General features: G+C 40.0%; 1 protein-coding gene across 2 annotated transcripts; it reads right to left on the bottom strand.

Annotated features, from left to right (window-relative positions):
- Positions 1-1,817: 1,817 nt before the first annotated feature.
- Positions 1,818-23,063, bottom strand: crtc1b (CREB regulated transcription coactivator 1b). Of its 2 annotated transcripts, none has more exons than XM_037769851.1 (14): positions 22,866-23,062; positions 18,770-18,886; positions 18,138-18,263; positions 16,369-16,430; positions 15,998-16,092; positions 15,419-15,504; positions 15,278-15,321; positions 13,986-14,209; positions 12,968-13,119; positions 12,354-12,590; positions 10,408-10,494; positions 7,654-7,740; positions 7,390-7,564; positions 1,818-5,327 (listed from the first exon to the last, which is right to left on the bottom strand). In XM_037769851.1, exons 1-14 carry the CDS (start codon positions 22,989-22,991, stop codon positions 5,116-5,118), a joined length of 1,830 nt encoding a protein of 609 aa, XP_037625779.1. In that variant the 5' UTR covers positions 22,992-23,062; the 3' UTR covers positions 1,818-5,115. The 2 variants fall into 2 exon arrangements, with proteins under 2 accessions (XP_037625779.1, XP_037625780.1); XM_037769852.1 differs by having other exon boundaries at positions 5,246-5,368; positions 22,866-23,063.
- Positions 23,064-23,615: the final 552 nt, after the last annotated feature.

Genomic DNA, 23,615 nt, shown 5'->3' with positions numbered 1-23,615 from the left:
CTCTTCTCCAGTACAGCACTCTTCATCTACCAAATGTTTAACAGGTATGCGTTTCCTGCAGCCGGAAACGTTTGTTAGATAAAGCATTGCGTACTGAAGAAGAGTTTGATGGAATCACATTCTTCTCGTCCAAAACATGTAACCTGCACTTTAGAGTTGCAGCTAATTTCACTTAGTGAGACTGAGTTCCTGCAGCACCGTACAGTACTCTGGTAGTGTAGTCAACGTCAAGATGCAAACTGCTTCACTTGAGTATTATTGAGGTTGCAACTAACTGCTACTATTGTCACTGTAATGGGCCTTTCATATAGGACATGGTTTGCGCTGCGCTCGCCGTACATCATAGTGCGCTGTGGCCAAAGTTCAACCAGTTTGAAATTTGGCCACAGCGCACCGCGAGCTGCGCGCTACACTACGCTTGCACTTTGCTCAGCGCAGCGAAAAGCCGTTGTTGCGCCGCGCAAACCATTGGAAATAATGGGTTTCAGAGCGCAGTGGTGCCGTTTTCGCGTTATGTGAAAGGCCTATAAGAACCGTGACATGGTCAAATTGCAATTTTTCATGTGGGTGGGGGGAGGAATGACCAACAAAGAAATACATTCGGAGCGCCGTTCCGCAAGCTGCACTGGAGTAAGCCCTTTCTAGTTTTGCATCCCCTAAGATCTTCACAGATAAAAAACAAGACAAGCCAAAATATAGTTTACAAAGGAAAATAGAGAATTCATCTTTTCTTTGACATGAAAATATCTCCAGAGTTAAACACCTGGATTGAAACAGTCAGCATTCACATCGGGCAGAACAGTCCCTGCTCAAAAGCCAGGAAGTCACAAATAAAGTGCGAAGCAACTAGTGGACTAAACATTGCACAAAAACTGAAAAACAAAACAAATAAAAAAACAGAATTACACTTACATACACAGTCCAAAAACCTGACATGATAGGCAACGACAACATAAAACAATCATATGTGATGCAGCATAGCTAGATCAAACTCCTGTACATGACGCGGGATATGAATCAGCTCAGTGTGTCTATCATGTCATGCAGTTGGCTGCGTAATGCAGAAGCTTCAGAAGATTCAAGTCCACGTATGCAAACAATCAGTGCACGAGCCAACCTGCAATCTCTGCGAGACGGAACCTGCTTCCATTTTCTCTAGAAAGCCAAAAGGGTTGTGCTGACGGAGAGGAGGAGGAGGGGGGCCGGATCGAATATACGAGAACCGACTGTACGCGGTGAGATGCTACAGCAGGAAGAGAAGAGGGGGCGACTGGAGAGCAGAGAGAAGAAGAGAGAGTCTGGTCCGACTGTGACGGGACCAAAAACTCCAAACGTCATTTGGCAAACAGGCTAAAACTAGGACACTGACACACAAAATACATTCTCTTATCATTCGTGAAGTAGCATTATACAGAGATGGAGGTAACAGAGTCACTTAACAGGAGAAACCCATACATGCATCCCTTTAGACTTTGTGATAGCGTTACGTTACACAAATCAAACCTGCGGAGCTATAGAAGGCCTTCATTTAGAGGTTTTGACTGTCAGTTTAGTCATGCATTTTGTTTCAGCTATAGCGTATGTACAAGATCAGTGTGAATGACTAGTATTCAGCAGGATGACAGGAAGGAAGTGACAGGAATGCTCAAATCACTGGCATCACATGGAGGATGCAACAGTGAAGTTTGGGCTGTTTTGTTTTAGGAATAACACCGTTGGAAACGTGTAATCGGTAGAGAATGAGTTCTATACATTTGTTTCTGTGACTTAAAGGAAAAATCCAACAAATAAAAACAGCTTCTGGGAAAGTGTTGTGCATTTCTGGCTTTTTTTTTTTAATGGTTTATTTTTCCTTCCTCCCTAGTGGGCCTTTCACACAGAACACGGTTTGCACTGCGGCCAAAGTTTGAATCAGTTTGAACTTTGGGCGCACCGCGAGCTGTGTCCAAAGCCATTACGTTTGCACCGTGCAAGCCATCGGAAATACTGGGTTTCAGACAGCAGTGGTGTCGTTGCTGCGTTCTGTGTGAAAGGCTTATTAATAAAAGTCTGGATATTTTCAGCAACTAGTGAAATGTTTCATTGATCTAAAACATAAACAGTGAGTCAGGTTTGGCATTGGTTCCTTTAGGATTAGAGAGAAGGGGTTTCATTCTACAGCAGCAATTTTGCATTGATGTTCAACAGAGATGTGTCCAGAAAAAATGTAAGGTATTACCAACGGAAGAAAAGAAATGTTCAAAGTGAAGCTGGATTTATGTTTCTTGTTGCTCTGGCGTAGAAATGAATTTATAGTTCAGCATACGATTTCACTCGTTGATTGTCATAGCACAACTGCAACATTCGATATACTCAAACTCACCCAGTTTACATTTCTCTTTCATTTTCTAACACAGAGCGATAATGTTGAGCTGAATCTTAAAGTATAAATGTGTCCACTGACTGAAGAGCAGACAATAACTGAGCTGTTTAGTCGAAGCAATAATTTACATTTTTTCATGATTTTTTTAAAAGAGTAAGGAGCTTGAAAAGCCCTGACAGAAAGAGAATAAATTAGATAAATAAAAAGTATTATGATGTAATCATTTGGGACTTTAAGGGCCTTCGTAACACAGAGCAATAATGTCTGAGAGGACTGTGATGTGTGCTGTAAAGGGCCTTGCTAGGTTACACTATAAATCTGTCATGTGTTATTGAGGAGGATATTGAGACTTTCTTTAAATTACTCAACGCTGTCTTCACCATCAACGATCGCTACCTAGAATCAGTAGGGTGCTTCCGCTACCAATTCAGAAAAATAAATCCAGCTCAACTCGTGGAACGTGGTAAAACAATAAAACCTCGGGTGGATTTTTCCTTTAAGGGTCATATGTTTTGTGTGTGTCTCATTTGCATAGGAATCACAGATCTGTTGAAGGCAAACAAAAGCATTGATGGAGGGTTACAGCAGACAATAAACACTTCAACTGAAACAAATGGTACTGAACTGTAGAGGTGTGCAGTTAACCAAACATGATTCCTTTTCGGGGAGGGGGGAGGAGGGGGTTGAGTAAATGATTAGCACGTCTGTACATGAACAATACAATATACCAAACATGATCCCACAGAGCGACACACACACCTCTCAGGGAAACTCTGACAAAAGGCCAAGGCAGATTGAAATTTGACACAATTTGTTCCACACATTTTGGCAAAAGGAGACTGGATGATATCAATATGTACATTTTTCAGATGAAACTTGTGTAAACATTTTGTTCGGTAAACAATTTTTAGACTCTACTACTACATCCCCCATTGTTAGTGTGACCGGTTTTGTTGTTTATAACACTGAATGGAGCGGGGCCGATATCTCGCAACAATTGCATACAATACTAAATATATAAATACACTCATTCTTTCTTAAACAGACCCTTTATGTAGCCGTGATCCAGTTTACTAAACGGACGTTCTACAATAAAAAATATCCTCATATTCATAATCTCTGAAATTGCAAGTTTGCATCATATGAAAACACCCATTTGGAGGCTTCGATACTGTTAGATATCCAACAACCGACCATTGAAATCCCTATACTTTGCATGGTGCTTGTGTTATTGATGACCTCTGTGGCAAAGGTCATTAGCGTTTTTGTTAGAGCTTCCCTGTCAAGGAGCAAAAAGCCTCCCCATAATTGCACTCCTTCTCAAAACACTTTGAACCCATCCTTTCGTTGTTTTTTTTTTTGTTTTTTGCCCCACTTTAAAAAACATCAACAATTTGGCTATAAACTGTACCGATACAAAATACAGTACATTGATTTGTCAAACCTTACACAACATAACCACAAATATATCACTGACCAAAAGTTAAGTTCCTCTCAAATACAAGAAAATGTTACAATAAGTTACGAAAATACGCTGTCACATTAGACACTTAAGTAGAACAGTAGAATACTCATGTAAGGCAAAATCAGGTGATTTCACAGTGACGACTTAAAAAGATTTTAAGATTTTAGTGTTTAAAAACAGACGGCTTCCTTCACTGAGAAGAAGTCCAGTCTGGATATACATATATATATATATATATATTTATATATATATTGGCTTTTCACTGGCAGAAAATTAATTTGGACGCGTTTTTCTTGCTTTCTAGTTAAATAGAAATACCTGATGATTTTCTCAGAAAAAGTTAATTCAAGTGGCGTAAAACCAACCCATTTCTGGAGCACGCAGCGTTTTCTGGAGCGGTGCTAAAAACTACGAGATTTAGATTTGAGCGTTGGGCTGCAGCATGACAACGTCTACCACGTCCTACATCAGAGAATGGCACATCGAACACCAAAGAGCAACTATGGGGAGGTTTTGCACTCCTTCATTAACCAAGTAGCTTAACAAACACATATATAAATATGTTAGTAATTAATAAATAGACACAAATCACAGCAGTGCAATTTTACACTATGCCTACAGAGAGCATTTTGGCATCAAATTTAAATTATGAAATGGAATATAAAATTTTTAACTTAATAAATAAATAGAACATGTAAATACATCAAAACATACAGTACATGATGAAAATAACATTTGGTTGTCAAAAATAAAGCTTTGAGTGTGAAATAGAAAGCCGTTACGGCATGATGGGAAAACCGATTCATTTGATTGCAGGGTACAAGCAAACCGGCTGTGGTGTGTTTTTCTTTTTCTTTTTTGAACACAGCCGTTATATCGGGTACGGTTTAGCCCAATGTCCTAGCAGCTTCCTGCTACGAGCAAATATCAACAAAACAAATATTAAAGTGGATATGAAAAGAAAAAAAATAAATAGTCAAATGTGCGTTTTTGGAATATATGTGGCATGTAATGGTACACTGTAAACACAGCAGGCTAGCGAAAGCGCTGAGCGACGAATCTCATTCAAAACGACAGCGAGGCCATTCCCCGGCAAGCCACTGGATGTCTTTTTCCCTGTTGTCTTTTGGTGGCGCATCGTTTCAAAGGGCTTCACGGAGTCGAGGGCGAGGTCGGACAGCTGGACAGCCATGCAACGAGGGAGAGGGTTCATCCGGCCCTTTGCTTCTCTCCATTCACAAGTTAGTGTGTTTTTTTTCTTCTTCTTGTTCTCAGTCAGCTTCTCGCGTTACAGCCTATCCATCCTGAACGTGTCCTCGGTGGCGGGGTCAGCGAGCACCATGTCGGGGTCGTTGAGCATGTGCAGTCCGTCCAGGGTGAGCGGGTCGATCTTCAGCTCGTCCAGAGGGAACTGAGAGTCTGCGTCGAAGCTGACGTCGCCAACACCCGCCAGAGAGTTGGTCAGCTCTTTGGAGAGGCTCGGCGGAGACTCTCCTGTGACTGAGATACGGGACATCAGAGAGAGAAGTGGGTACTGATATCTGAGAAACAAAACGCAGGTTTGGCAAATATCATGTGAACATTTTTACACGGGTTCAAACTACATTTAAAGGAGGTAATTTGCATGTTTTAACGAGCATCAGTAACTAGCATACAGAGTATTCACGGTTTGATGTGGCTGGCAATTTGCGCCTGCTTCCAAACTTTTGTGAGAGCGATCCCGATACCTTCTTTTCACTGTTTGAGCGTGTAGCTGACAGCAGAAATTGGCCTGATTCAGAGCGAGCACTGCTTCTGCAGTGTGTCTTAACTGGCAAGGCTCAAGTAGCGTATTGTTCCCTTCCTGTCCGTGAAAGCCAAAATTACTCTTCGGTCAAGGCTGCGGTGTTAAAAGCAGCAGAGTTGGTGCCAGAAGCTTACAGGTAAATGTTCAGAACGTGGGAAAAGTCGGGTAAGCAGACGAATATGGAGTTTGCCAGGGAGTTAGGTACTCACTTTAATCGGTGGTGTACGGCTCTTGAAGTTAAAACTTTTCATGACTTGTACAATTTAATGGTTTTTAAAAATTCTCTTCCGAGCAACGTTGCTACCTATATTAATGAATGTCAATTCAAAATTGCTGCCGAGGCTGTAAAGTGAGTTCGGGGAAGTGGTCAGATGACTGGCCTGCCAGGCCAGAACGGTTGTCAGGGGGACAATCTGATGCCGTAGTATGTAATTATTGTAAGGAAAAGGGGCGCTGGAAAGCTGAATGTCCTGATATAAGAGCAAAGAACAAGCGTAATGGGGATGTGACTGTAGATCTACCGCGCTGACTGCATCTATTCGCTATGTGCCTAGTTCTGCTATGTCTTGTGGCCAGGTAGATGTGAAAGCAGGTACTGAAAGCTTACCCCGAGTACCTGCTTTCACAGCTACTTGAGACGAGGCAGCCTTGCAGGACTCCCGACGTACCAGTTAAAATCTTGAGGGATACTGGTTCCTTGGATTCCTTTGTTTTGGGCTCAGTTCTGCTGTTCTCTCAAGAGAGCAATACTGGTGACTTTGTATTGGCCCGTGGTATAAGGATGGAGGTGTTTCCAGTTCCTCTGCACACATTGTTGCTTATGACTGATCTGGTGAAGAATGAGGTCAGGATGGGTGTGTGCCCTGCGCTGCCGATTGAGGGCACAGCTGTCATTCTGGGAAATGGTCTGGCTGGTAGTCGCGTCTGGGCCAATGTTCCTCCACCACCTGTACTGACATCCTCTTGTTTTTCAGTACAGCCTGAATGTTTTCAGTCGTATCCTGTGACGTCCTCAGCTCCTGTTATGCGTACCGCGAGCAGACCACGGACAACTGAGTTCAGTAAGCCTCATCAAGAGAAAATTAATTGCTATAACCGTAAGTCAAACGTTGCTGCACAAGTTAAAACCCCTCTGTTTTCACAGCTTAATGTGAAGGCGTATTACACACAAGGGCCGCATGGCCATGTTGTGCGCTAGGGCGATCTTTTGGTGGCTTATGGACACACTTGGGCCAGGTGTGCTCCATGCTTAAAAGACAGAGCATGCAGCAGTCTAGTGGCTGGCAGATCTCCTCGCACACCATCCCTCTGTGCCTTGGTATTTGATTATTTGTCCTTGTTTTTACAGCACAACATCCATGCAGCACATTTTCACACATCCACTTCCTACACTTATGACTCTACAGATTCCTCCCATACATTCTTTTGGCTTAATTTTAAGTATTTTTTTGGTTAATAAATCACTTTATTTGTTCAGTACGCCCGTGTGTCTCCCGTTGTTGTCACACTTCTACAGCCGGGCTGTGACAAATTATTACAAGATAAACCAGAATAAATCTCCTTAAAAACAATATTATTTCAGTTAAAAGAAATATTAAATACCACCATTTGAAATGTTTGGAAAGACTTCTCTCCCCAGTAAAATGCATCCAAACTGGTGCTACCAAATAACTGGAAACTACAGAGAAACACACAGCTGTGTTTAAATGAGTGATCGTGGTCAAACACAAATACAATAAGGTAAAGGTGTATCTGATGGACTTGTGGTGTCGCTACCTGTTAGGATGATGTTGGGGATGTTGCCGTGGTTACTGTAGCTAAGTTGCTGCGAGTCCTGCAGGCTGCTCCCGGTGAGGCCCATCATGGCTGCCTGTGTGTAGTTGAGGGTGGAGCACTGGTTGTAAAGGCTGGAGGAGCTGATGGGGTTCTCGATCATGTTGAACTGCTCCAGCTGAAAAAGTAGAGAATAGTAACAGTCAGGGACTATCTGAGGAAAACATTTCTGTCATCTCTGCTTATTGTTTGTGTGCTCTGAGTCACCTGGTGAGAAAGGGCATTGGTCTGCCTCAATGCCAACTGCTGATCATAGAAGGAGTCGCCAAATATGCTGCCCACCACGGGAATGTGCTGGAGGAAGAGAAGTAAGCCACAGACGTCAGAACAAATGTCAAGAAAGCAGCTACAATTGAAACACAAAAAGAGAATTAGCCAGAAGGTGAGTTATCTGGGCCCACAAGCAGACATTTCAGCGATGGAATAACAGAAAACACAAGCAAAACACACAACTGTTAGACTGAGCAACGACCAAAGCAAATGGTTTTCATGATCAGGGCTGTCGCGGTTCAGAGACAAAAATAGGAGGCTATTGACACACTAGAAAAACATGAAAACGTGGTGCTCTTTGACACCAAATAATTGTAAAATGACAAAAACAAAATCCAAAATACTAAGATATGAAATGGAAATATGAACATGTGGTTGTCTGTCCCGTCCCTGTGGACAGGACACACAACAGATGTGTTGACCGCGGCAGCCCTGTTCACTATGACACAAATCAACTTGTTGAAAAAGGTGTATTCTGGTATTTGTCAACCTGAGTGTTATTCTGATATTTTTGTCCATTATGTCAGTCACGCTAGCACTTAATTCACCAACTCTGCTGTAGCGATTTGACAAACGTGGACCTCAACAGCTTTCCAAACGGCTTCAGTTCAACAGAAACGTATGTTTTGAGCAACTGTTGGACCGAACTGTGTAGCGTAGCGTATCCACAGTAGGTAGATCAATGTTACTGGATGTATTGGATCCACTTTGCTATGCGGTTTTCAATCTGAACCTAAGACCGTTTGAGATGATTTTTTTTGAAAGTTGTAGCAACTCAAAACTGAGTTAGTGTTATCTAAGTCTCAACAACAGGGGTGGCGAGTAAAATGTCATTTTCCAGGTTGTCACAATAGACAAAAAAACATGAGAACACTGCCCAGCTTGACAAATGCTAGAATTTTCCTTGAAAATATTCTTGCAATGAGAAAAGCACCAACACTGTGTGAGTGGCATTTTTTTAGTGGTGGAGTCCCAGTCTAAGCATTTAGTCACTGTTGCGCCAGAGGTGACTCAATCAGTGCCCGAAAGCCAAGACTTTAGACGGGTTTATATTTGACCTGTACCTTTAAAAGTATACATTTTATTTGTTTCCCCTCTCATACATGAATTAGCTGATTCTCACTTTAAAGAGGTTTTGACCTCTAATAGAGATATAGAGACGTTTTTCTATGAGTGTGTCCCCGCTATGGTTCTCGTGCACGAAGACGCACATGAAGTCTTCTGACGCCATGCAAATTTCTGCCAATTGCTTCACATTATTCTACTGATCTGAAAGTGGCAGTAACAAGCCAAGATATGAAGCAAAGACAGTGAAGAAGAAGACGACGGCTTCAAGCTCGTAATCATGGAGATAAACAATGCTGGATTTGAATTATTAGGGGTGGGGGGGGTAATAATTGATACAGAGACATCAAGTATCAATCTTTTATTATAAAAACTATGAACCTTTTAATAATCTGACGGACGCTGTTCTGTCTTTCAGAGGTTGTAGCGGGCTCAGTCTTGAAGCTGGAGTGAAGATACTGGTATAAAATGAAACTAGAAAACCTAATCCAAATCGATCTGTACCAATCGTGTCATGTTAGCTTGTCGAGAAGAACGCTAAATAATGCTCTAAAGTTTTGCTAAATTTTGTTGAGGAAGAACTGGCAAGGCCATTTTCAAAGGGGTCCCTTGACCTCTGACCTGAAGATATGTGAATGAAAACTGAGAAACAGAGTGAAAACTGTATCTTCTCAGATAAAACAGAGGTTGATAAACTGCATAATTTGCAGTTTGAAATATGTAAGAAAAGGTACTATATTTTTTCACAATACTCAGCACATCGCAAAATGTTTAAAATCGCAATAAGATCGCAGCCTGACTTAAGTATTGTGATAATATTGTATCGTTGGGCCTCTGGTGATTCCCACCCCTATGAAATATTAAAACATCTGCTTTGCAAATGTCTTATGTGGAAGGAAATGTATGACAACGCATACCAGCTGTCTTTGCCTTTATGACGAATGTTTTACTGAAGTCGGGATGAAGCTCTGATGACTTTCTCCCAGTGGAGAGATATGTTGTTTGTGTGTATGTGAATAGCAGATGTAAACTGAGTTTAGTGAGTTTCATTTCTATACTCCAACTAGCAGCTCAGGAGTTCTTGCCTCATAAAATACAAATGGCTAATGCCACCATTGAGTCTGATTGATGATAATGAAGTGTCACAGTATCAAAGTAGTATGGCAGGAGTATTTAAATTTAAGCAATATAAAGCTTAGTATGCTTCATAATTTCCAGTGCTGCTGAATGCCATTTAGAGAGATTATTTTCTCTTTCAGGAGGAACAAAACGGGAGGCGAACAATCTCAGACCCCTTCTCATGACACTGCAGCTCATCCATATGAGAAAAGTATCTCAATCTGGTGTGGTGCACTAAAAAGACTTGAATTTTGCTCGCTGACAGATTAACATTTTAAGTCTAACAACAGGCCAGGGCTTCCATCAACAAACTATCGCCATGTTGTCATGCACACAGTGAAGAGTGACAGTGGTGATGAAGAAATGAGTTATGCGGCTGTTGACACCATGAGTGGTTAACTGCTGTTACAGAGGATGAAAAGCAGCCTAAACTCATCTACAATTAGCTTTCCCACAGGCGCAAAGCCCTTCCCCAGACAGCAGCTAGCTCGGTGGGTGGGCCCTTACTTGAGGCGAGCCGCCGGGGGAGAAGCCTTGATTGGAGACTGGGGAGGTTGGAGACTGAGTGGCTGGTGAGCCAGTCTGATTGCGGTACTGTTGGAGGGAAGAGGGTTAGCTAGCACTACGCTTCATGCCTGTCACACACAAATCTCAAAGGACGGGATGTGGGAGGGCCTTGGATCTTCTCATTATGTATAGTGTGTATAGGTGGGAAATATTACCAGTCACCATAAACTGTTGGACCACTCTGGCTGGCTGAAATAAAAAAATCTGCTGGTCCTTCTCTAGTTAAAAAGTAAAGTTAAAGTGTTGTATTTCTGCATCTTATAAGCTTATATCAGCCAGTTTCTTGCTTCAGTACACACAAATTCAACCAACTACTGTACATCTGAAAATTAACCCAAACAAAAGCTGACAAAATAACAGAAAATGCCAAATAGTGAGAAGAATTTAGCCCTGTTCAGACCTGGCATTAACATGCGTCTTGGGTGATCCGATCACAAGCGGACAACAATAAGTACGTCTGTTCACACCTGGCATTAGAATGCGTCTCCAGTGACCACTTGTGATCGGATCTTACTTCCCCGCTACATATGCAAATAAACACATAGTAAACACATGGCTAGTACAGCAGATGTCGTGACGTAATATTACAGGAATGTCAGCAGTAATATCCAACATATTTGTGAATTTGAGTACATTTTATTATAACAATTTAAAGCTATTGGCTACTGGCGGTCCCCAGGGACCTTTGTGCCGCTGACCCCACCGCATTTGCCAGGCAACAGCGGCGTTCAGAGCTCCAGAGCCGGAGATGAGAGCGTGCGGGTCGGTGTCAGCTCTGTGCAGACGGAGCACCGGAAGAAAAACACCGACACATCACCGACAGCATGAAAATAATGAACTCTCCGTGCCTAGTGTGATAGTCTGTATATATGTAGCATATAGATAAGATATATTTTAATTAGGGCTGTCAAAGTTAACACGATAACTTGTCAACGCTAATTTGATTTAACCCCACTAATTTCTTTAACGCATCAACGCAATCAATCTTTCGGAGGTTGTCGCGGGCTCAGTTTTAAAGCTAGAGTGAAGATACTGGCATCATATGAAACTAGAAAACCTAAGGAATCATTGGTACCAACTATGTCATACTAGCTTGTCGCTGAGGGGGCTAAATAACGCTCCAAACTTGCACTAAATTTTGGTAAATATAAATAATATAAATATATATATGTTGCTATATAAAAAAATACAGTTGTACCAACAGAATACAGTCGTGTACAGAAGCCGTTTCATTCCGCGAGGCTCGTGTCTGCCTGTCTATTCACATGAGGAGCGCAGTGAGACCCCGCAGATTCAAGCAGGATGTCAGTTAAGTAGGCGGTCCTTAATGTGGCCCAGGACACATTTGCGTACACACTGCTAAAAGAATAAAAGAGGCCACTCTGAATGTGGTCTGAGCAATCAGATCTCAATGAGTACTCAATGCATCTTGAGTGCGTTCACACCTGTACTTAGAGCTGTCCACTCGTGATCGGATCACCTAAGACACATGTTAAAGCCAGGCCTGAACAGGGTTAGTCAGCTTTAAAGGACCTGCATGAATCTTCATTAATGAGAATATAACACAGGTAATAAAATGCTCTGCTTTGAAGGTAACTTAAGTAAAAAGGCATAATTATCTGGTTGTCAAGAGTAACGATATACTGTATTTCTCCTAGTAAGGTGAGTTATTCAACAAAATGACAAATCAGTGTCAAAGCCCAGTAGCATAAAAGGATGTGAAGATATTTCCAGGGATGTTTTCTGTGTAGCTGAAGAACTGTCGGAACAATAGAGTGGCAAATTGAATAGAAGCTTAATAGTAGGCGAAATGGCTGTGTCAATGTTATTTCAAATTAATCGTTATCTCTGCTTCCACTTTGTGACTAGACTTCCTGGTTTCTTACCGAGCCGATACTGATGCTGGCGGTGGTCTGGCTCTGGCTGTCTGGGGAGGGGCTGCTGGCAGTGGTACCAGGGGAGCCCAGAGTTGGTAAGGTGATGAGCTGGATGCCCTGCGGCAGGGCCTGCTGCTGCTTCTGGAGATCATTCAGCAACTGAGCCTGGGCCTGAGCCGTCAGCTGGTTGAACAGTGGGAACTGGGAGAGCTGCTGCTCCAGGGTCAACGACTCTGTTTGCAAGACCTGAAGAAAGAAAAGCATGGACTCGGTTTAGGCTAGACCCATAAAATGTGACATATGTTGAATTTACTGGAGGATTATTTCAGCTCTTCGGCCTCCTAGTGACAGGATGCTTTAGCATGTAGCATGTAGCACTGTTCCACTGTAAAAAACACCACCAAAACCGCATTTTATGGACCATAGCTAATCGTGTGGAGACATAGTTGTGTAAAAATAGGCAGTTGTTGACTACTTTCTTCAGCCAGCTGTATGGGGATAACAGCCAAACCAGTTCCAGTATTGTGAATGGCCACCCAGACCATGTTACAGTGGAGTGCAGCAAACAAAAACTGCAAAGCTTTAACTTTAACTTAGCGGAGCCGAGCAGAGCCGAGCCTTACCTGCGTGATGTTGATGGGTGAGGAGAGGGTGGGTGAAAGCTGCTGCGGGGACTGTTGGAGATGGAGGTCAGAGGTGAGGGTGAGCGGCACCACGGGTGGTTGCCGGCGCTGTGACGTTACAGTCATGGTGGGCTGAGAGGAGGTGGGGAGCCCTGGCGAGGAAAAAAACAAAATAGAGTACACATGAAAGGTTTCTTTGTATCCCACTCAACTCAAATCAACTAAATACTGTTAAGTAAAAACACAAAACAATCAGCAATTTTAAGAAGAAGACTGACACCACTTACAGGAAAGAACTTCAACAGAAGTTTAATATTGATTTCTGAACAAACACATAAAAAATGCAAAAACAACGTTTTTTCAGCCTAGTCCACAAAGACTCGAACATGAGCTACCTAAAAGCTAATAGATTATGGCCTAAATAAACAGAAATAATTTTTCCATCAATTAACTACAGCGGCTGAATCTGAAATCTTCATAATTTGCAGTTAAAAAAAGGTAATAAATTGCAATATATCTTATTGTAATACTCAGCATATCGCAAAATGCTTAAAATTATCCCGACTTAAAGCTGCAGTAGGCGGTATATTTTTGGCATCATTGGGAAAAAATTCCATAATAACCTTTCAGCATATTGTAATTCAAGTGTTCTGAGAGAAAACTAGACTTCTGCACCTCCTCATGGCTCTGGTTTCAGGCTTTAGAAAATCTAGCCTGTGAATCCCTGTTGCCTACTGAAGCTTTAAAATGTATATTTTGATGCCGGTACTGTATGTGTTGGATGAAAAATACATGTAAAAATCACATTAATCAATCTCCACACGTTTTACAACTCTTACATGGCGGTTAAGAATTTTCCACATCAAGTATTCAGTGACTAATTGACGCTGTTGAGCCAAACTGATCGTCAGATCAAAAAGGCCAAACCTTCCTCGATCAATGTTATATCGGCCGCATCTAGCTGTAATATCATCTTCTTTTTACTAACGTTTTACTGTTTTCAAATAGTAACTGTTACCATGGCTGGCAGCACTGATGCCCAGGTGGGTGAGGTTGGTGGTCAGGCTGCCCGTGCTGTTGGACGAGCTGAGGGAGGGGAAGGCCACGGTGTCCTCGGGGTCCAGCGGGGTGGACAGCGGAGGAGGGAACTGGATGTTAGTCAGGTCAGGCAGCGAACCACCGGTGTTGTGTGCAGCTGGGAGCAAAGACGGGTTCAACTCCTGGTCTGGTGACGGGAATATACTAAAAGACACAAGTTCTGTCAGACAGGAAAAACGCCACTCTCATATCACCCTACTTCTGACTACTACTCCCGAATAACGGTCTTGCCCTAATCTGGGGATGTTACAATACCAGAAATTTAGTAGTCAATACGTGAAATTCCAAGATTCTTGGTATTCGACACCACGGTAAAAAACAAAAGTAAAACAATAAATCCCATGTACTTCATCATACACTCCTTTGTTACTGTTTGCATACTGTTTTTTGTTAGGAAGTTGAACATAATTCCCTCTATTATCTATTTTATATTGCTGTGAAAACATCTCCTTCAAACAACTGGATTTATTCAAGAGTCTCACCAAAAACGACATTTTATAAGATTACACATTGAACACATCATGATAACGTTATAATTAATGTTTCCCAACACTTTTTTTGCTGAATATAGCCTGAATGCATCATAATGTAATTGGCACCTCTCGTGTTGAAATCGGCAGGACGAGAGCTAGTTTACGTTAGCCGTTAGCAGCCGGTGGGCAGCACAGTCCTGCACGGAGCTAACAGCTAAAGTTAACTAGCTCTCGTCCTGCCGATTTCAACACGGATTTGTTGTTCGCAGTGTAGCATTATCAGGGAAAAAATAGGGTGCGTCGATAGTGATTTTACTGTGTCCCAAACACATTTATTATCGTCCCCAGGACAACGGGACGCCGTTAGTCTTGAACCCTGATGGTACCTACGGTATCTGCTGTACTGTAGAAAAACGAGTACTGTCACGTTTTCAGAATTTTGGCATCGACTTGGTACCGAAGTATCGGTTCTCGTGACATCCCTACCATGATCAGCACCCTTTTGGTTTTTACTGGGATGTTTATCAATTGTGGCATTACCACCATAATAACTATTTCCTGTAGTACTAGAGGCTAAAGTGGTTAAAGAGGTTAAAGTGCTTTCCCGGCATTTTTCCAGTGTATCTAGACCAGCTGTCTTGTATCGGTGCACTTACAGTATGACTTATTTATGGCTGTGTAACTGACAGGCTGCTATACTCCAGTGGTGTTTCACTGTGAAGAACAATAAACCACTCACTTGATTCCCGGGACATCACATGTGTTGGGATTTGATGAATCATCCTGAGGAGAAAACAGAACAACGAGCCGTAAATCTGACGTGATTTATATGTATCGTAAACGTGTATACCTTGTTAGCCCTTCCCTTTCCCATCAATACCTTCTCATCATCCCACAACTGTGTCTGCGCATCCTCGTCTGCATTTGACTCCGACGACTCCGTCCCAGGCACTGTTAGCAGCAGTACTAATTAGTGAAACAGCAAGACACAGTTGCTTTGCTATCACAGAATGCATAACAATAGTGCAAGAAATGAGTCATCAATACCCGAGCCAGTCGAGCAGGATATAGTGCTGTGGTGTGCACTAGATTTCAGTGTCTAAAAATAGCAAGGTGACCACCAGACAGACTGAGTGGATGCCAGCCAATGTTGGCTTCATTATATGAGAGCCTCACACATAAAAAGACATAATCCATGGATAATCAGTGAATTATTGATCCTCATCTCCAGATCACCCTGAGTCAGCTCCATTCAGAGATGTCTTGTACTGTAACAGCATGCTGAAGCAGTTCTTTGTCCCGGATCAGTATCCATTTACTCCATAAATATTTCATCAAGACTCTAGATCTACTTCTTTGTGACATCAACCCTTTTGATGTCATTTAAAGTTTGCCGCCCGCATTAGTACATTAATAAATAAAAGCGTCTCTGTGTCTTTGTAACTGGATCTTCCATTACCTCGTTTAGGCTGCAGCTCCTGTGATCCCCCTGCAAACACCTCCTGGGGCTTCGGATTCATGGCGCTCTGGTGTAAGGCGGAGTCCGAGTTTGTCCTGTATGTGTTAGAAAGATGAGATGTCAGCGAAATCGCCGCTAAATCCCCAACACTGGCAGAGAGCCAATTCTACAGCATCACATCCACGAAGAACCACATTCTGTTACAGACCTTTATTTGCCATCATGCAGCTTAATATCAGGCCTTCTTTATGTTGGTTGAGTTACCAACACAAATGCACAGAATCATGTAATTTAATTTCTGAAATTGAGTGGTGTCTGGTTGTGTGTCCTAGTTATCATTTTGGCAAATAGACAAAGGGGAGGTGGCTTACCTTCTCCAGCTAGTGTCTGGTGGTGGGGAGAGGTAAACTGAGCTGTAAGGACAGCTGTCAATGTGAATCTAGTTAAGGCGTATAAAGTAGAGGGGATGAAAAATAGATCTCAGCTAATCCATACTTTAATGTCTGTCAGCTGATTCGACTAATAGACCTGCTACATAATAAATGACCACACGCAAGTGTTATTGAGATCCAATTACTTGTCTTGTTATTCAATATATTTCTAAGAATAACCTTGTCAACAGGAGTGTAACAATACACTGACAGTATTGCATTATATCATTTAATATCAGGTTCTCAATACATGTAGTGAAATGAACAATTCTCCTCACCCTTTGTTCAAAATCTGTTGAACAATGCAGAGCTATGGTTCATGGCTTCTCCTCTTTCTATCACCACATCTGGTGGTTCTTGTTATGTGTTAGCCTTATGAATAAAACTGAGAAACAACCGTGTGTGAATCAGGCAAATGTACACTGTTTCAGCATGAGGTCTCAAATGTTCATTATTCATTCATTCTTTTAAATCCATTTGGGACATGACTTGTTTCAGTTTAAGGGTGTATTTAGTGTACTAAGTTTTAATTACAAACTATGTTTTCACAGGTAAACGTGTCAAAGGTTTCTCCTAGTAAGCTTTGGCAGTTTGTTAGTTATTGACTGTTAGCTAAAGCAGAGGTTCTTAATCTTTTTTTCAGCTATGGACAGATTCTAAGAGTTATAGATTTGTTAGATTAGAACGTAATTTATAGGGATGCACTGATCCGTCTTTTTCAGTCCCGATACAGATAGCGATACCTGGGCTTTGGGTATCGGTAAATACCGAGTATCGATTAATAAGTATGCTGTATGCCTCACTGTGTGGAAGTGACTGGGATCATTCTTTTATGTGTAAAGTGGCATTATGTTTCTTAACCTTGTAAAACAAATGTAACAACTAAATACATAGATATACATTTACTGAATTGTAAATCGTACACCAGCAACTTGGTAAAAAATCTTAAAAATTAACAGGAATTACATTCAAGTGTAAATCCTTTTAACGCAGCAACAAATTAGTCACATCTTAAACAAGAATTGAAATGCCAGTATATTATGTATATAGTATATAAACATAGAACTGAATTGAATAGATCGGGCCCATTGTCACAGATATCCGATCAAGCTATTTGAGTCAGTATCGGCCCAATATCCGACGTGGTATCCGTGCATCCCTAATAATTTATCAACTATTCTACTGTAGATTTCAAAATCTAAATATTATTTGTTGAACTATGAAGCTTTTTGTTAAAAATAAATAAATAAATAAAATTTAAAAAAAATCATATCATATCATTATGATTTAAATTAATTAATCTGAAACTTTTCACAGCCCCCGGGCGGAGTGCCACGGACCCCTGGGGGTTCCCGGACCCCACTTTGAGAGTTAACATATGGTAGTCAGCTTCCCATATAATTTAGATCACCAAGTATGAATTCAAGCTCGAGTTTGTCATTCCAACTATAAAAATAACATGAAATTTCATTGTATTTCTGGCTTTGAGCATTTTGGGTTCCCAGTAAATTATAGCAACGCTAGAAGAGGAGTACTAAACCAGACACTGAAAATGTTACGTCTGTAAACATGCTAACTTAATTACAACAGACTGAAGTTGGAAGCCTTCAGAATTATGTTCAAGCAGCCTCTGAAGCCTCAAAGCAACAATGAATGCAGTCAAAACATCCTACACCAAATGCTGCCACAGATAAACAAAAAAAGGATATCTGGCGTCCATGTTTGTCGACTGACAGCGGCCGGCGGTGAGGAGACGTGATGCGGTTCCGGTCACGGTAAACCCGCTCCACCAGCCCGTGGTGCCGAGTTGTCCGACTGGTATCCAGCACCGAGTTCTAGAGTGAACACAGCAGGTGAATGAGGCCAGCGAAACGGCTTACTTACACAACAAAACTACCTCTTAGGATAATGTCTTAGGATTAATGGTGCAAATGTGTTCTTTTCAAAATGAGTCAAGCCATGGGCCCCCCATACTGATGCTCGAGTTGGCAAATGTATTTAAAGATGGAAAGCCATGACAAGCAATGATATACTTTGAAATTTAGGAACCAAATTACACTGCAGGGTAGAACTGGTATACCTTGTATTACACACTTCTGGCTTCCTTTCGCTCCTGAACCGTGATAAAACCTGGTCCGACTATGCAGCTCTGACCAGCAGCTCATTTCTGAACACTTTAGGCAAGGCTAAGCCTGCAGACTTCTGTTTTGAGCCAATCTTTCACGAATACTACAGATAACTGCAACCTTTGTATGTCCAATATTATCACCAACAGCTAAAAAAGGTACACTGATCGAGAACAAACCATTGATTTACCAGCCGAGAGAGGCTAAGGGCTCACCTGAAAAGGCAGGTCAATGTTGCCATTTCCAATCTGATTGACATTGGGCAGTGAGCCTCCATAGTACTGTCCACGATTCTGCCCTAGTTGCAAATACTGGGTCTTCTGTAACTGCAACTGTGCAAAGTAAAATTGCATGAAAGCATGAGTGAATGATTGATCTGATTCACAAATAAAGTGATGCTAAAAATGAATGGTGTCTGCCGGTCGACAGTGGTGAAATGAAAGATTAATGAGTCCATTAATTGACAGATGAAACATGATGAGACGGGCAGATTGGGTGTTTCATGAACAATCAAGAGGCAGACAACAGCTTTCATAGCAAAGAAAAACAAATCACATCAGCTGATGTGACTGACACCTGACTGACAGCTAGTGTGATTACAGTCTTTCCATGTGACACACCTGGTGAGTACATTAGCCACGTGTAGTAATACAAAACCAGTCACAAAGGTCATGTATGTTATTACAAAAACACTGTGATGGAAGACCTCTTTTACCAATAATGAAGTTGATGATCTGAACAAAATGCAGTGGATTGATGTTTGGATGGCAACACAAAGAAATCTGGCAGAGACCACAAGACTGACTAGTTAACTTTGTTTTTTTCCTTGCAGTAAATGACAGTACAGCTCAGGTTTACAGTGATGCATCGTGTGGTAAGTGGGCATCATTTCCAGCAATCGGGCTAACAATTAGCCCAAACATTTCCTGGCAACAAGATGTTCCTCCTTCTGTGGTTACTAGAGCTGAAACAATTTGTTGATTAATTGATTAGTTGATCACCAGAGCATTGATTGGCAACAATTTTGATAACTGATTAATTGTTTCAGTAATTTTTAAAGTAAAAAATCCACACATTCTGTTGTTTCAGCCTCTAAAGTGTTTGCTGCTTTACTCCGTTTCATGCGATTGCAAAATGAATGGGCCTCATTCACAAACAGTGCGTATGCACAAACAGTGCTTAAACCCTGCGTATGTACGTTTTACGCACAAATTTGGAATTCATCAATATTTTCCCCCTTGGAAACACAAAATATTTTGCCTTCCACCTCAGACACCATTGTCCAATTTTCTTCAGTAGTGAAATTCTTTTGTTTGTTTTTTGTTTTAGGGGCCATGCTTCTCTCTTTTACAACAACTTCCCAGCTTTCTCCATGGTTAACCTCTAGGCAAATGAATTCCTTTTATAGAGAAATGGGGCCGTGGCAGTATGCTCATTGCAAATAGCAGGCAAGCGTCTGTCAATTTAGAATGATTCCGATTCACTAACATACGCACGATGGTAAGAACACAATTGGCCGGTGGTCATAAATTCAACGGTAATATTGTGTGTGCACTTATTTTGTGTGCAAAGTAAGAACATTTCTACACTCATATTAATGAATGAGGCCCAGTGTCTTTACTGGAAGTTATTCCAGCACGTCAACCTCCATTGATAGTACAGGACATTTTCCATATTTTCTCATACTTTTTAGTGTAAACTAAGGCTGCAATTATAGAATTTTCATCATCAATAAATTTCTTAACGATTAACCAATCAATTGTTTAGTCTATAAAATGTATGCTTCTCATAACATCTCAGAGGCCACAGTGATGTCTTAAAATTGTACAAACTGAAGGATTTTGAATTGATATAAAACAGAGAAAAGCAGCAAGAGCAGGAACCAAAACATTTAGCATCATTGAATTAATACATGAACTATTCAATGATTATTTAATAATATTTTTTTTTTTTTTTTTAACTGGTCAAATAATAATTAGCTTCCAACCTAAGTAGTTAAGGCAACTATTTACTGTTGATGGGAGAAAGTTACCATAGTTACCCTGACTTAACCTTAAGGTACACTAACTAAAATGTTGCTGTCAGGGCTCCCAAACTCTGGACTGCACCTCCTATAGAGATACGATCCATCTAACTCTGTATCCATTTTTAAAAAACTTTTGAAAACACATTTTTTTTAGGACAGCATTCCTATAAGTAGAAGACTGGGTATAAATATATGTATGTATACATCCGTTTCTGGACGCATGTGTACACTTATACACATTTATGTATATATACTGTATATTTGTTTCATCAACTTGTCCTACCATTTTACCACTTCTATTATTATTGATATGTTTTGTGATGTTCTGTTTTAACAGTTACCATATCTTTTACTTTATTAATCTGCTTTTATTGTCTGATGTTCTGTTTTAGCAGTTACCATATTTGTTTTACTCTATCTGCTTTTATTGTCCGATGTTCTGTTTTAGCAGTTACCATATCTTTTACTTTATTAATCTGCTTTTACTGTCTGATGTTCTGTTTTAACAGTTACCATATCTTTTACTTTATTAATCTGCTTTTATTGTCTGATGTTCTGTTTTAACAGTTACCATATCTTTTACTTTATTAATCTGCTTTTATTGTCCGATGTTCTGTTTTAACAGTTACCATATCTTTTACTTTATTAATCTGCTTTTATTGTCTGATGTTCTGTTTTAGCAGTTACCATATCTTTTACTTTATTAATCTGCTTTTACTGTCTGATGTTCTGTTTTAACAGTTACCATATCTTTTACTTTATTAATCTGCTTTTATTGTCTGATGTTCTGTTTTAGCAGTTACCATATCTTTTACTTTATTAATCTGCTTTTACTGTCTGATGTTCTGTTTTAACAGTTACCATATCTTTTACTTTATTAATCTGCTTTTACTGTCTGATGTTCTGTTTTAACAGTTACCATATCTTTTACTTTATTAATCTGCTTTTATTGTCTGATGTTCTGTTTTAACAGTTACCATATCTTTTACTTTATTAATCTGCTTTTATTGTCTGATGTTCTGTTTTAACAGTTACCATATCTTTTACTTTATTAATCTGCTTTTATTGTCTGATGTTCTGTTTTAACAGTTACCATATCTTTTACTTTATTAATCTGCTTTTATTGTCTTGTGAAGCACTTTGTAACATCTGTTTTGAGAAGTGCTATATAAATAAATGTATTATATAAATGTACTATATAAATAAATCTATTACATAAATAAATGTACTATATAAATAAATGTACTATATAAATGTACTATATAAATAAATGTACTGTATAAATAAATGTACTATATAAATAAATGTACTGTATAAATAAATGTACTATATAAATAAATGTACTATATAAATGTACTATATAAATAAATGTACTGTATAAATAAATGTACTGTATAAATAAATGTACTATATAAATAAATGTACTATATAAATGTACTATATAAATAAATGTACTGTATAAATAAATGTACTATATAAATAAATGTACTATATAAATGTACTATATAAATAAATGTACTGTATAAATAAATGTACTATATAAATAAATGTACTATATAAATAAATGTACTATATAAATAAATGTACTATATAAATAAATTTATTATTTATACATTATACATTTATTATTATTATTATTATTATTATTATTAAATGAAACTGTAGAGATGAAAATAGTAAAAGAGAGGCATGTACATTGTTTAGTATTTATTTTCCACAAGTCTGATATTTTTATTATTGCTTAAAGAAATAGCTAATATGCTCCAGAGCTAATGCTGAGCTAAGCTAATGCTACAGAGCTAATGTAATGGATGGTTAACAGGGAGGAGGAATCACAGCTGGTTGGCTGGTTAACATCTGATTGGCTAACAGATGCTAACTCAGCTAGGAGCCTCCTCAGAGGATATTGCTCCAGTTTAGTGTCAGCAGCTGAACTTTCACTAACATGTTGTTATAACTCAGTTATTTACATGTCAGTAATGTTTGCTAACTCAATGACACAACAGTGACTGGTCAAACCATCACATTACTCACAGCTCCAGTCAAGCTAGTTAACAGGAGTAGCTTGTTCTATGTGATTAAGGCCAGCATGGTTTAAACAGGATGATGATGATAATATTGAAGTGATGCAGCTGAGGAACGTTAATAGTAACTTTAGCAACCGTTGCTAAGCAGCTCAGCATCCAGCCTTCAGGTCTCCGCAGCGACAGACAAGCTGCCAAACAGCGATGCAACATAAACACAGTAAACAGCACCGTGTGTGTGTGTGTGTGGTCAGGTCTTACCCGTGCAGCTCTGGTGATGTTCAGGTCTTTCATCACTTCTTCAAACGCAGCGGTTTCCTCCGCCTGTTTCTGATTATGCAAAGCGATTTTTTCGCTAAATTTGCGAGGATTGTTAGAGGACGCCATCTTTACCCTCCTCTTCTTCTCAATGGAATGTTACGTTACGTTACCACGCTAGGGGCCTTCTGGTGACGTCATCACGCACAGGCGACGGCGGAGGCACGACAAGTGTGTTGTGTTGATGTTTGGTCTTCCTTATTTAATAGATAGATAGATGGATAGATAATGTTGTGGAAGTTCATGTCTTCTTCTTGATAGATAGATAGATAGATAGATAGATAATCTTGATAGAAGTTCATGTCTTCTTCTTGATAGATAGATAGATAGATAGATAGTAAATTTATTGATCCCTAGGGAAATTCAAGTTTCCAGCATCACAGTTCCATAGTGCAAAACATGTTTGTAAAAAGGCAGTAAAAAAGTTATTAATGCAAAGTACAAAAAAATATACCAGATATAAAAATACAAGGAGATGAAGAAAACTGTTACAACTGAATATAGTGCAGGGTAACAGCTGTGATGTAATGATATACAGTGGGGAAAAAGCTTGGACATTAAAGAATGTATATTTAAAATGTATTTGGTATATTGTGATTGTGATTATTTCTTGTGATTGTGATTATTTTGTGATTATTTCTTGTGAAATTTAATTATTCATTAATATGTAATTTCGCTTTGGCAATAATGCAA

Source organism: Sebastes umbrosus, chromosome 5 (assembly GCF_015220745.1).
Source record: "Sebastes umbrosus isolate fSebUmb1 chromosome 5, fSebUmb1.pri, whole genome shotgun sequence".
Classification (NCBI taxonomy): Eukaryota; Metazoa; Chordata; class Actinopteri; order Perciformes; family Sebastidae; genus Sebastes; species Sebastes umbrosus.
The sequence above is the reverse complement of the archived record's forward strand: the minus strand, read 5'-3'. Positions and strand labels throughout refer to the sequence as shown.